Source organism: Carcharhinus amblyrhynchos, chromosome 7, assembly GCF_965287045.1.
Source record: "Carcharhinus amblyrhynchos chromosome 7, sCarAmb.v2.hapA, whole genome shotgun sequence".
Lineage (NCBI taxonomy): Eukaryota > Metazoa > Chordata > Chondrichthyes > Carcharhiniformes > Carcharhinidae > Carcharhinus > Carcharhinus amblyrhynchos.
This window is the reverse complement of record NC_137330.1, coordinates 21,547,562-21,561,186: the sequence shown is the minus strand read 5'-3', so window position 1 is coordinate 21,561,186 and position 13,625 is coordinate 21,547,562. Positions and strand designations below refer to the sequence as shown.

At 42.7% G+C, this 13,625-nt stretch overlaps 1 protein-coding gene across 1 annotated transcript in view; it reads left to right on the top strand.

Moving 5' to 3' along the window:
• The window catches only part of lrrc1 (leucine rich repeat containing 1), a 402,129-nt gene that overhangs the window by 136,840 nt on the left and 251,664 nt on the right, over positions 1-13,625 (top strand). Inside the window, exon 10 of the mRNA XM_080192020.1 lies at positions 2,692-2,775. Within this exon, the coding sequence (XP_080048146.1) occupies positions 2,692-2,775 (84 nt within the window). The remainder of the gene's footprint in view (positions 1-2,691; positions 2,776-13,625) is intronic.

Genomic DNA, 13,625 nt, shown 5'->3' with positions numbered 1-13,625 from the left:
ATAGTTCCATTCTCCCAAGTTTCAGGAGAGCAGAAAAACGCTATTTATATCTCCAGGGAAGCCACAGTGAGTTTGTTTTTTGTTTACCCTGGTGGAAATGCAAATTGAATTCCAAATATCTTCACATGCCTGGATATGTCTACCTGCAATCCACTTGGAGCTTTCTGGGATCTTGATCACATTACAATGAAAAAGGTCAGGTGACATTTGGCAGCTATTTTTATGATTTCTTGTGTCTGTTTAAGCGGGAAGATGAGCTTTTTTACAAAATCAACAATGCCGCAACTGAACCTTTATGACAAATATACAATCTAGAGTTGTATATTTATCTTGAGTTACATTTTTTAAATTAAGAAAACTGTGCAATTCAACTTCAGTGAATTCTACTTGGTTGTTGATGAGGAGTTGAGAAGTAATATAGCCTGTATAATGTTAATTTGAACTATTACGAATTTATTCAGAAGGAGATGAACAAAGACTCGTGATTCTTAAGCTGGTGTGGTTTGTAATATCAAGAGGGAAATAAAGTATTTATGTCTGAAAGAATAAATGTGAATATTGGAAGAATCTGAAAAGAAGTGGATACTGAGATAGTTGATGTGTTGGTTTTAAATTTCCTAATGTTTCCTAGATTTGAGGAAGGTTCCTTGAGATTGGAAAATAGTGAACGTAATTGCTTTATTCAGAAAGAGAGGGAGACAGAAAACAGGAAACTACAAGCCAGTTAGCTTAACATCTGTCATTGAGAAAATGTTGCAAGCTATTTTTTTAAAGATGTTATGGCAGGACATTAGAAAAAGTCAGGCAGAATCAACATGGCTTTGTGAAAAGGAAATCACATTGAACCAATTTATTGGATTTCTTTGTAGGAATCTATGTGGTTTTCTTCTGGGTGCTCCGGCTCCCTCCCAGGTTGATTGGCCATGCTAAGTTGACCCTAGTGTCAGGATTAGCAGGGTAAGTATGTGAGGTTAAGGGAATAAGGCCTGGGTGGTATTGTGGCCGGTGCAGACTTGATGGGCCTTCTGCATTGTAGGGATTCTGATTCTATGAGTCTCATGTGCGACGAATAAAGGGGAATCAGTGGATGTTCTGTCCTTAGATTTCCAGAGGGCATTTGATATGGTGCCACATTAAAGATTAGTGCCAAACAATTAAAAGGTGTTAGGGTGGTTAGTAGATTGGCCAACTAATAGGAAAGAGAGGGGAGACATAAATGGATCCATCTCTGGTTGGTAGGGTGTAATGAGTGCCACAATGATCACTGGCAATTTACAATTTATATCATTGACTTTGATGAAGGGACTGAATGAATGGTTGCTAAGTTGATGGCACAGAGATGGGTTGGAAAGTAAATTATAAAGAATCGTAGAATCATTGGTTTCCTGCACTGTAAGGATTCGTTCAGCCCATCGAACCTGCACTGACAACAATCCCATCCAAGCCCTATCCCCATAACCCCACAAATTTACCCTACTAGTTCTGCTGACATTAAGGGGCATTTTAGCATGGCCAGTCAACCTAATCTACACATCTTTGCATCTAAGAGAATATAAGGAGGTGACAAAGGAACATAGGTTACGTGAGTGAGCAAAGATATGGCAAATGGAGTGTAATGTGGAAAAATGTGAAATTGTCCATTTTGGCAGGAGGAATAAGAGAGGGAAATTGAATATAAAGGTAGGGGGATTATGTTTCAGTTCTAGAGGATGCTGGTGAGACCACACCTGGAATACTGAATACAGTGTTAGTCTCCTTATTGAAGGAAATATATAAATGTATCAGAAGCAGTTCAGAAAAAGTTTTCAAGACTAACACCTGGAATGGGCAGGTTGTCTTATGAGGAAAAATTGGACAAATTAGACTTGTGTCCAATGAATTTAGAAGAAGAGGAGGCAATTTGTTTGAAACCGTTAAGCTTTGAGGACTATTGACAAGATGTATGTGGAGAGGAAGATGTTTCCTCTTGTAGTTAGTAGATTGGTTAGTAGATTGGTCCTCTTAGTTAGATGGTCCTCTTGTGGGACCATCTAAAACGAGGGGTCGCTCATTTAAAACAGAGATGAGAAGAAATTGTTTCCCTCAGAGTCCTGAGTATTTGGACCTGTCTTCCTCGGAAGGCACTGGAAGCAGAGTCTTTGAATATTTTTAAAGTAGAGCTAGAAAGAATCTTGGTAAGAAAGGGAGTAAAGATTATTGGGATAGGCAGGAGTTTACAAACACATCAGTCATGTTCTTGTTGAATGGCAGAGCGGGCTCGAGGGGCTGAGTGGCCTACTCCCACACCTAAATTGCATGTTGTTATGTTGAAAATTTTAATGGAAGTAATTTGATTATAACTGTTTTCATTTTTCTTAAACACGTTTTATGTTAGTTCAGATAGGTAATGAAATAAGAATCCCATCCTTGGAAAATCCCAAATATCTGATCAGCATTATGAACTGGATAGATTCTTTTCACACAGAGGAGGGTGGGTGGCTGTTTGGAATGCACAGCTTGTGGAGGCGATGGAAGCAGGCACGTTAGCAATGTTCAAGGCGTTTCTTGATAGACACATAAATGGGAGGCAAACAGTGGGATAGAAACCGTGTGTCGGTGCAGGCTTGGTGGATCAAAGGACCTGTTCCGGTGCTGTGTTGTTGCTTGTTCTTTGGATGCATTGAGTAACAGTTGTAAATTGTTCTTTCTAAGGGTTTGCCAAGAAGTATTGGAAAGTTACGGAAGCTGACAAATTTTAATGTGGACAGAAATAGATTGACGTCCATTCCTAAAGAGGTAAGTTTATGTGATTTCTTCATTCTGAATCAATGATGCTGGTGTTTAGAAATCATTAATTAGCGCTTCTTGAGTGAGAAGATGGTACAGTTTCTAAAAGTGCCTGCTTCCACCCATCTCTGAGATCACACTGAAAATTCCTCTTATATATCTGAAGAGGGATTTTTCATATTGTAGTTATGGAATCTTGCTTCTTTTTAAAAGGGTTGACATCTGGCACATTAAAAAGCATAATTTTCCCTAGTGAAATCCACTTGAATATTCAAATCGAGTTCAAAGTCCCTTGGCCTTTCCTAAGTAATCATTATATTGAGCACTGTTACTTGGGCTATTAAAAAGGAAATCATTAGCGTTAGAATAAAATCAAAGCAAAATACTGTGGATCTGGGCTCAAACAAAAACAGAAGATGCTGGAAAATCTCAGCAGGTCTGACATCTTATATGGAGAGAGAACAGTGCTAATGTTTCAAGTCTGGATGATTCTTAGTCAGAGAGTCACGAGCTGGCGGGCGCATGCGCGGGCTGGCGGTGGTGCGGGTGCAGTCCGGCGCGTGCATGCATGCACATATGCACTCACAGGCTGGTGCCTGCTCGTCCACTGGTTGGTGTGTGCTTGCCCTCTGGCATGCATTCGCCTGCTGGCACGCACGTGCTTGCCTGCTGGCTATCTGGCACGCACGCGTTCGCTTCCTCGCCTGCTGGCTGGCATGCATGTATGGAGTGACATTCACTCAGTGGCGCACACGCCGCCCTCCCCTCCTGCCCTCGCTCGCCTGCCCTCCCCTCTTGCCCTCGCTCGCCTGCCCTCCCCTCCTGCCCTCGCTCGCCCGCCCTTCTCTCCTGCCCTCACTCGCCGCCCTCCCCTCCTGCCCTCGCTCGCCGCCCTCCCCTCCTGCCCGATGATGACCATGAAGCCATTGTTGATTGTTGTAAAAACCCATCTAATTCACTGATTAGTTGGACCACCTGGTCTGCCTGCATGTGACGCCAGGTGCACAGCAATCTCTGTGCCTCTTAAATGCCCTCTGAAACCACTCAGTTAAAGGGCAATCTAGGGTGGAGAATAAGTGTCACCCCAGCAAGGCAAGCCCACATCTATGCGCATATAGAAATAGTTTGGGCAGAAGTGCTAACTGCGCTGGGGACCATCCAACAAGTGATTGAAGTTGTTAATTTTAGATGGTTCTATCAGTTTTACTCTCGTAGTTACTCTGAGAGAGAAGAAAAAAAGCAGTTCTAACTCCAGAATAACTATTTTAAAGACCTAGACTGAGCCCTGCGCGGTACCGCTTCCACCTCCCTGCCTCCCCCCTCAAATGGGATTCCTAGCTCCGCCACCCTCCCCCGACAAAGTGATGCCACCTTTCCCTGATACGAGCGACAATGCCCCCCACCCCCAACAGAAGCGATGACACCCCACGTTCTATTCATGCACTTTGGAAACTTACTGTCTCCCTTTCAATGGGAGCTTTAAACTTGCCTGCTTTCGGGCAGATAGTGCAGTAAAAAGAGGGTGTATCCTCCTGCTGGTTAGGTGCATTGGCCATGCTAAATTCTCCCTCAGTGTATTCAAACAGACACCGGAGTGTGGTGACTAGGGAATTTTCGCAGTAACTTCATTGCAGTGTTACCGTAAACCTACTTGTGACACTAGTTCATAAACTTAAACTTATACTCAAATTGATGTTACAAACCTTTTTCTTTCAAGTTTACTGTTTCATTTTGAAGAACAGATAAGTCTTTTGGCAGGTTCAGCATGGGGCAGACTTGGTTTATGTAACAGGAGAAAAAAAACTTGACAATGTTAAATACTGTCAACAATGAGTAGGCCTAATTGCTGGAGAAAAGTGCCGGAGGATTTGAAGCTTGACGTTTTCATGTTTTTACTTCCTATGGCCATTCGCTGCTTGAATAATGAGTGAAATAGGAATGTGAACCTGTGAGTATGTTTGTGTGTGAAGCCCATCTTTGATTGCACGCAATGGTGAAATGCTGCATTCTAGTTTGGAAGCATTGTTTGCTTTGTGATTGCTTGACTTCATGCATTGCATTTCATGTCCTGCTTGGATTGTTTGCTTTGATCTATTAACGAAGCTGAATGTTTGACTGAGACAGCATGAGCATGCAAAAGAGGTTGTGTTTTCAATGGCGGTGGGATGCTTCAGACAAATATTATATCAATTTATGGAGTGATTAACTTCCAGCATCATTGTGCAGTTTTTTTTTGTTATTGGGTTGTTGCAAGAGAATAATGGAGATCACCCTTTAGTATCAAGGCCATGTGTGATAAATAACTAGGGTCGTTCATAAAATGTTCTTGAAATTTCTGATTTTATAGTTTTCCTTTTGCTGTCCTTGTTAGGAAGTTCAGCTTCCTGATGGTAAACATTTTGGCCCGTCAGACTGGAGCTTGGGTGTCCAGTATCAGGCCAGGCCGGGGGTTTATCTGGGGGCTGGGAGTGGTTTGGTAGGTCCCGTGTGAGGCTTGGTCTGGGTGCTTAAAATAGTTACTTTGGAGTAACAAATATTTTATTCCTCCCAACTGTTTCAGAGTTGGGTAAGGTAAAACTGGTAGAACCATCCGAAGTTAATGATTTAAATTGCATTATCAAATGATTCCCAGCCCACTGCAATTGTCCAAGAGAAGCTAGCCCTCCTGGACAATTGCTGGGTAAATCCTTGAGTGCAAACTTCTGAGAAGGAATCCCCAGTGCATCATTGGGCTACCCACTAAGTGCACCACTGAGGAGCCAAGAAGTTATGGCCCTCTGTTTTTGGCACACAATCTCATTGCTGTTATTCTGACCATTGGGATTTTCAATGATGAGGAAATCGTAGTGGTGGTATTGGTAAGCGAACTGAAGCATTGAAAATCAAATAGGATAGAGGAGGAAATGTTAAAAATCTAAAAATAAAAGCCATCTGGTTTGGAGTGTTTTAAGGCGGTAAGGGCTAAATTACGTGTCTCAACACATCCAAAGTTGCTTGGCATATATAACCTGTTGAGATCACGTTATCTCTGTAAAATGTGTGCAACTGGTATTTGTTTATCTGAGAGATAAGTAAATACCAAGTTTTGTCAAGTGAAATCATATGTGCTGCATTATTGGACGTCTCAGTTATTAGCTGTGCTGTGCTTACTTTCACTTTTTTAATAGTTGATCTCTGTATAAATGTGTGGCTGTGTATATGCAGTAAATCGTTGGTGGTGACTTGAAACTTAATCGTGTAATTTGTGCAAGCGAAATTGCCCAGTTTTATCCGGTTATGTATCTTTTATTTTCCAGTGCAACTTCTTGTCCAACACCATTTTCAGCATTGTATCAGAAGTGAAGCTTCATGTCTAATTTTGTTATAGGTTTCTGTGTTTTCGGGGTAGCACGTTGGAAAATCTTTGGAATTCTTATTTTTGACCACAAGGTCCAATCTACCAGGAATATATACTATATACCTTATGTCATTACAAGGCATTCCTCATATCATAGAAGCCCTACTACGATAGTGTAGAAGGAGACCACTTGACCCATTGAGTCTGCACTGACTCTCCTCCAGCGCATCTTATCCAGGCCCACCCCCGACCTCTATTTCCATAACCCCACACATTTACCCTGCTAATCCCATTAATTTACACGTTCTTGGACAATAAGGGGCAATTTAACATGGCTAACACCTTTAGATTGTGGTAGCAAACCTGCACAGACATGGAGAGACCATGCAAACTCCACACAATCACCCAAGGTTGGAATTGTGACAGAAGATGAGCAATTTGTTTTGGGTCAGTCTGAGCAAAGAAAATAGTCTCACATACCACTATCTTAATGCTGGTTGCAATGTAATCAAACAAAACACACTTCAGCTTATAAGGAGAGAAACCAGGCAGCCCCCAGGGACGTCTTCATATTGCCTATGTTGAATAATAGCTGACTTTCTGGTGAACTGCTTACATGACTAATGTTACCAGTATTTGAAGGTGAGTGAACAGATCTCTGCATCTACTTTAATTACGCCTGGACAGATTTTGTGTTCCCTTTGATAACCTCACTGCAACCCGTCAGTGAGGTCCACTAACACTAACTATGTAAAAGTATTAGTTGAAAGACTGGCACTTACTGTGTTAATGAAATAATTAAGGCAGAGTTAGACCCTAGGTCCCACTCTGCCATTTTTTGTATGGTACCCAGCTTTACCCTGGACAATTCTCACATACAGCAGGATTTATTTTCTGCTGTAAATGGGTTTGATTTTGGAAAGTGATAAAGTTCAAAAATAAAAAGAAAAATCAGTTGAACATTATTATAGGTTTAAAAACGCTGTCCAGTTCCAGCACTTGTGTCTCATCTTCTGAAGGAAATAGATTTCATTTTAGGTCCAATTTCCTTGTAATTAACTTGCAAACATGCCTTTGTGTCTGGTCCATTTTTGGAACTTAGTTTGGCAGTCGGGGGAAACATTGCAACTTAACTTGGGAAGCACTGCACTCTGTTTAGGGTTCCACAAAGAACCAAGTACGTTTTTATGATCAGGCACGCCAGAAGCATGTTCTTTTGAATGCAGTTCGAGGTGATGCAAGCTTTTCTGCGGCTATTTTAAGTCAGGAGTTCAATTAAACATAACCAGCTATTGCAGTTTCACTTGCAGATTTTTCTCCCCTTTTAAATTCCTGGAAAAATATCATTGGTTTATGGATAACAAAATTGATGGATGGCAAGGAGGTCATTTTGTGTAATCTCCTAGATAATTACAGCAGACCTTAAATCATTTTAAGACTGTTTTATGAGCTGTTTGTTGTTTTAATGTTCACTAAATCTTTAGGACTGATGGTAAAATCAAAAATTTGAGAAGGATAATCAGACATGTTTAGCATTGTGGGGAGATTTGTGGTCACGAAACTGACTGTTAAAAGCTTTTATCTTTTGAGTACCTCAGCCATAGGAATCCTGTATGCAGCTGAAAGGCAAGTAGGTAGAGCAGGATGAACATGTTTTACTGCCAGTTCTGAGAAAATTATCAAAAGATCTGGAATATTTTGGCTTGTTGTGGTTGTTTGAGTTCTGCTAAAAGGCAAGATTGCTGTCTGATATTGTCAGCAAAAAACTTCTTCCTCAGTAATCTGAGGCTCGCTGGAGTTTATTAGAGGATACCAGAAACTGTTCAGGAGTACTGAGGATTTCAGGTGATCTTATTTTGAACAAAGAACAACCCAGCATGGGAAACAGGCCCTTCGGCCCAACGAGCCCGCGCCGCCGCATCACCCTACACCTATTCTACCCTGCGTGTCTACGAATGGAACCCCTAACTTAGCCAGATTCAGGGGAGAATAGTGTCAATTTGGTAAACCAATCAGCCTAAGAGCACATCTTTGGGGTGTGGGAGGAAACTGGAGCGCCCAGAGGAAACCCACGCAACCACAGGGAGAATGCGCAAACTCCCACAGACACAGGCCCAAATCCATGTATCTGCACAGCTAGCAGTGCTATTCACCGAGCTGTTGCGGTGCCCGTCTACCGGTCCAGGATCAAGCACACACACCGACACGAAGTACTAGGCCACTCCCGGAACCTCCAAGAGCAGCCCACGCACGACCCACCGTGTACATGCCCCTCGTTTGACAACGAGGTGGACCTCCACCTGCGGAATAAAAGACAAAGACGTTAACTTACAAGTCTGCATTTCCGGTGTCTCCTGAGGCTCTGACCTTATTTAATAGCCCCTAATATAACCCTCCATCCTCGTTTCGCTCATGTGTCTGTCTAATTGAACCTTAAACGAGTCCAACGTTCCTGCCTCCACCACCCTCCTCGGTAGCGCGTTCCATACCCCCACGACTCTCTGCGTAAAGAACCTTCCTCTCACATCCAAATTATACCTCTCCCCCCTCACCCTTAAATCATGACCTCTCGTATTTGTACCCGGTCTAGGGAGCAGTCTCTCACTATTGACTCTATCTATTCCCTTCAGTATCTTATATACCTCTATCATGTTCCCCCTCAGTCTCCGTCTTTCCAAGGAGAAAAGTCCCAGTTTCTCCAACCTTTCCTTGTAACCCAGCCCCTCCATGCCAGGCAACATCCTGGTAAACCTCCTCTGAACCCTCTCCAGAGACTCCACGTCCTTCCGGTAGTAAGGTGACCAGAACTGGATGCAGTACTCCAAATGCGGTCTAACCAACGTTCTGTACAACTGAAGCATTAGACGGCAGCTTTTATACTCTATACCTCTTCCTATAAAGGCTAGCATTCCATAAGCCTTCCTAACAACCTTCTCCACTTGTGTCGCAACCTTCATGGACTTGTGAACCTGCACTCCCAGGTCCCTCTGTATTTCTATACTCCTAATCAGTCTACCTTTTATCACATAGCTCCCCTCTGCATTATTCCTTCCAAAATGCATCACCTCGCATTTGTCAGGATTAAATTCCATCTGCCACCTATCTGCCCAATGCACCAACCTATCTATATCCTGTTGTATCACCTGATATTCCACTTCAGTACCTGCCAACCATGCCATCTTGGTGTCATCCGCAAACTTGCTGATCACACCACCTATGCTCTCTTCCAAGTCGTTTATGTATACTACAAAGAGGAGAGGTCCCAGTACTGAGCCCTGCAGCACACCACTGGTCACTGGCCTCCAGCCCGAAAAGGTCCCCTCCACAACTACCCTCTGTCTCCTATTGCCCAGCCAGTTCTCAATCCACCTAGCCACCTGACCTCGTATCCCATGCGCCTTAACCTTTTCTACCAGCCTACCATGAGGGACTTTGTCAAACGCCTTACTGAAATCCATATAGATGACATCAACGGCTCTCCCATCGTCAACCGTTTTTGTCACCTCCTCAAAGAATTCCACCAGATTCGTAAGGCAAGACCTCCCTCTAACAAAGCCATGTTGCGTATCCCTAATCAGATCGCAACGCTCCAAATGCTCATACATCCTACCCCTAAGTATTTTTTCCATTAATTTCCCTACCACTGATGTCAGACTCACCGGTCTATAATTTCCAGGGTTATCCCTACTACCTTTTTTAAACAGCGGTACCACATTTGCTACCCTCCAGTCTTCTGGGACCTCACCTGTGCCCAAAGAAGAGACAAAGATTTGCGCCAGAGGCCCAGCAATTTCATCTTTCACCTCCCTAAGCAGCCTGGGATAAATACCATCAGGCCCTGGAGCTTTATCCATCCTTACACTACCTAAAAGCCCTAGCACTTCCTCCCTTGTAATAGATATTTCCTGCAACAGATCCACAGCTCCCTCCAAGAGACCGCACGCTTCCGAACCCCTCTCCTTCGTGAATACCGACACAAAGTATTCATTCAGGAGCTCCCCCATTCCCTCCGACTCAATACATAACTCCCCACTTTTGTCCCTAAGAGGACCAATTTTCCCTCTAACTACTCTCTTGCTCCTAATATAGGAATAAAATGCCTTTGGATTTTCCTTAATCCTACCAGCCAAAGCCATTTCATGCCCTCTCTTCGCCCTTCTAATTCCCCTTTTTAGCTCCCTCCTACTCTCTCTATATTCCTCCAGTGCACTCTCCATACCCAGTTGTTTCGACCTAACATACGCCTCCCTCTTCTTCCTGACCAAGTCTTCAATACCCCCTGTAATCCACGGCTCTCTAATCCTACCTTTCCCATCCTTCCGCTTAACCGGCACATACCTCTCCTGCAACATTTTCATTTTGCCCTTAAAAGCCTCCCACTTGCCAACCGTGGACTTGCCAGCTAACAGTCCCTCCCAATCAGTGTCCTGCAGCTCCCTCCTAATCCAGCTATAGCTCGCCTTTCCCCAGTTCAGCACACTCCCTTTCGGCCGGCACTCATCCCTTTCCATTTTTATCCTAAAGTAGACGGACTTGTGGTCACTGTTAGCCACATGTTCGCCTACCTCTACCTCAACCACCTGCCCTGGCTCATTATCCAACACTAAATCCAGTATAGCCCCTTCCCTAGTTGGGCTAGTTACATACTGCTCTAGAGACCCTTCCAAAACACATTTCACAAACTCCTCTCCCTCCGTACCCCCAGCTCTAGGCCCCCTCCAATCCACTCCAGGAAGATTAAAGTCACCCACTACAACCACCTTATTCTGGGCTTTGCCTGAAACGGCAGTAGTAATATTAGCAAACTTGAGTGTGTCTCATGAGCCATTATGAATAATTGCATTAAAGGCCCTGGGAAAATGTTAAAGTCCAATGGATTGTGAGATATTTTTTCTAAATTTTTTGTATCATACCTGCTTGTCTGTTACCTATCTTCAGCTGCTTGAAGCAGGAACTCTTGAGTTCTCTGCCTGAGCACTTGAGTCTCTTTACCTATCTCTGCCCTTCTCTAAGATGCTTCTTAATATCTATTTCTTTGCCCATGTTTTTGGTGGTGTCCTCTATATTCTGTGTGGCTCAGTGGCAAATTCTCTTTGATGTTCATATATGAAGTTTTTTGGGATATTTTACTATGTTGAACGAGCTATATAAATGCAAGTTGTTCGTAAGAACATAAGAACATAAGAAATAGGAGCAGGAGTAGGCCATCTGGTCCCTCGAGCCTACCCCGCCATTCAATAAGATCATGGCTGATCTGTCGTGGCTCAGTCTAATTGCATTTTCTTGAACTGTGTGTATCTCCATCATCAGAGAGCTCTTTTCCACTTTGGCATTTGTTCTGAACCCGGCTGATGTTATCTATAAGTTTGAGACCAGTTCATGGTGGTGTAAAATTTTATTTACTGGAATGATGTTAGGAGCCACGTGCAAGACCCAGTGAGATCAGTAACTAGCCCAGTAACCAGTCCAGTCAATAGTATAAAACTTATTAAAGACTATTTATTACAAGAAAGAAGATACAAATAGGACTGTAATGATGTAAGGCAGTTATGTGAGAACTACTACACACACCCATACAGTTTAAGCAGAAATTATCCTTTTGATCCAAAATACTTATCCGAGACTGGGGTCTTTCAGGACTTCCTTCTTCTCAAACAACGTTTCAGTTCAATAGATCTAAAAGTAAAGCCAACTTATAGATACCACACTATATATGATTGAGTAGTTATTCTGGGGGATGTTTTTTAGTTCAGCGAAAATATGGTTTTTAACAGCCTCTACAAAGCTTTCTGGGCTCTTGCTAGGGCTGCTAGGTAGAAGCAATTTACAGGCTGCTGAATGGAATCTGCCCATCAGGCAACTGAATGGAGTCTGCCTCCCTGTTTCCACAAAAAGTTTGTCAATCGTACTATTATTTCACTTTGGTTCTCTGTGTATTTGCTGCCTGCCCCCTCAGTTTGTATAATTCTAAAAAATTAACATATGTATACCTTCCCAAGGTGTTTCTTGTTAGCAAGATGAGTTATTCTTCTAGCCTGCCTACAACTGTTAATCTAATTATTGGGACTCCGATCCTGTGAAATACCTTTTGAAATATTGGTGGCTTTTAACCTGTTGGCACATTCATGACATGTTACGTATTTCAACACTACTGTGAAAAAACTAAATTAATAATAATCATTTTAAGTGAAAAAGTTCTTCGAATATTGCACTTAATCCTGTCAGATGGCTTTCAACTAATCATTATAGTCTATCTGGACAGATGCAAGAATGCCAAACTTCAAAGGGAGCAACAATTTATAAATGTACGGAATGGTTTCTGATTAGGTAGCAAGCTGACTCTGGTTGAGGCATTGCCAAAGAGGTTGCACTGGGGAAATATTGTTCCCATGCTTTCGCTTAATTCAAAATAGGCACAATGCCTGGAAATGTTAATTTTGCCTGCAGAGCACAGGTCTCTGCATATGAATGTGGCTTCAAACAACCTTATGTGAGCCATGTGGTGACTCCGACTGATGATCTCAAACTGGTTGTTAGTGTAATTTTCACACACTCAGCATTGTTCAGCAAGTGCTGTCAAATTGCGGATTCACATCTAACGTTAGACATTACGTTTGGAGTTTTGCAAGCAGAGGCTCGTTAAGTAGTCAGTATTCTTCCAATTGCATACAACCTAAAGCAGTGTGTTGATGAATGCAATCCATCGGTTATTGGGATTTAAGACCCTACATACCTGATGTTGCATCAGAACTAAAATTCGTATACCACTTATATGTGTGGTAGGCAGAATGCCCTTTTGGTTAGAATCATAGAGATTTACAGCATGGAAACAGGCCTTTTGGCCCAACTTGTCCCACATCCCTCTATACCCATCTTACCTATGTAAATGCTTTTTGAAAGACAAAATTGTACCCGCCTCTACTATTATCTCTAGCAGCTTGTTCCAGACACTCTGTGTGAAAAAATTGCCCTTATGGACACTTTTACACCTCTCCCCTCACCTGCTGCTCATTTTTTTGAGATACCTTGTACTTTCAGAGTGACTTGAGGTAGACTGCGTACTCTTTAGGTTTGAAAGAGCCGACCTTAGGCTTATTCATGATTATGAGCAATGCACAGTGAGCAGCAATTTGATCAGGATAGCCATTATCCTGCAGGATAGCGTTGACACATCCTAATTTTGGCATCAAGCCTGCACAGTGAGCAAATGGCTCTGGCCTTATTTATGAGATTGCCGATGAGGTCAATCTTATAGCATTTGGAACTGGAACATCAATGCATATATTAACCAATGAAGGTAGGCTTGCGGTTGATAGTAGTGAAGAACCAGTTTACAGTTTTTGCAACTAGCACATTGAAGCAAGGGAGCTCCACTTGATGAGTTTGAGCATGGGACGGAGCCCAGTAAGGTAAGTAAGAAAGTTCTTAAATGAAACTACAGATTCAAGTATGGCAAACATACAATCTATGTATCAATTAGAAATATACAAGGGGTAGGAGGTGAGGGGTGATTCGAAAACTA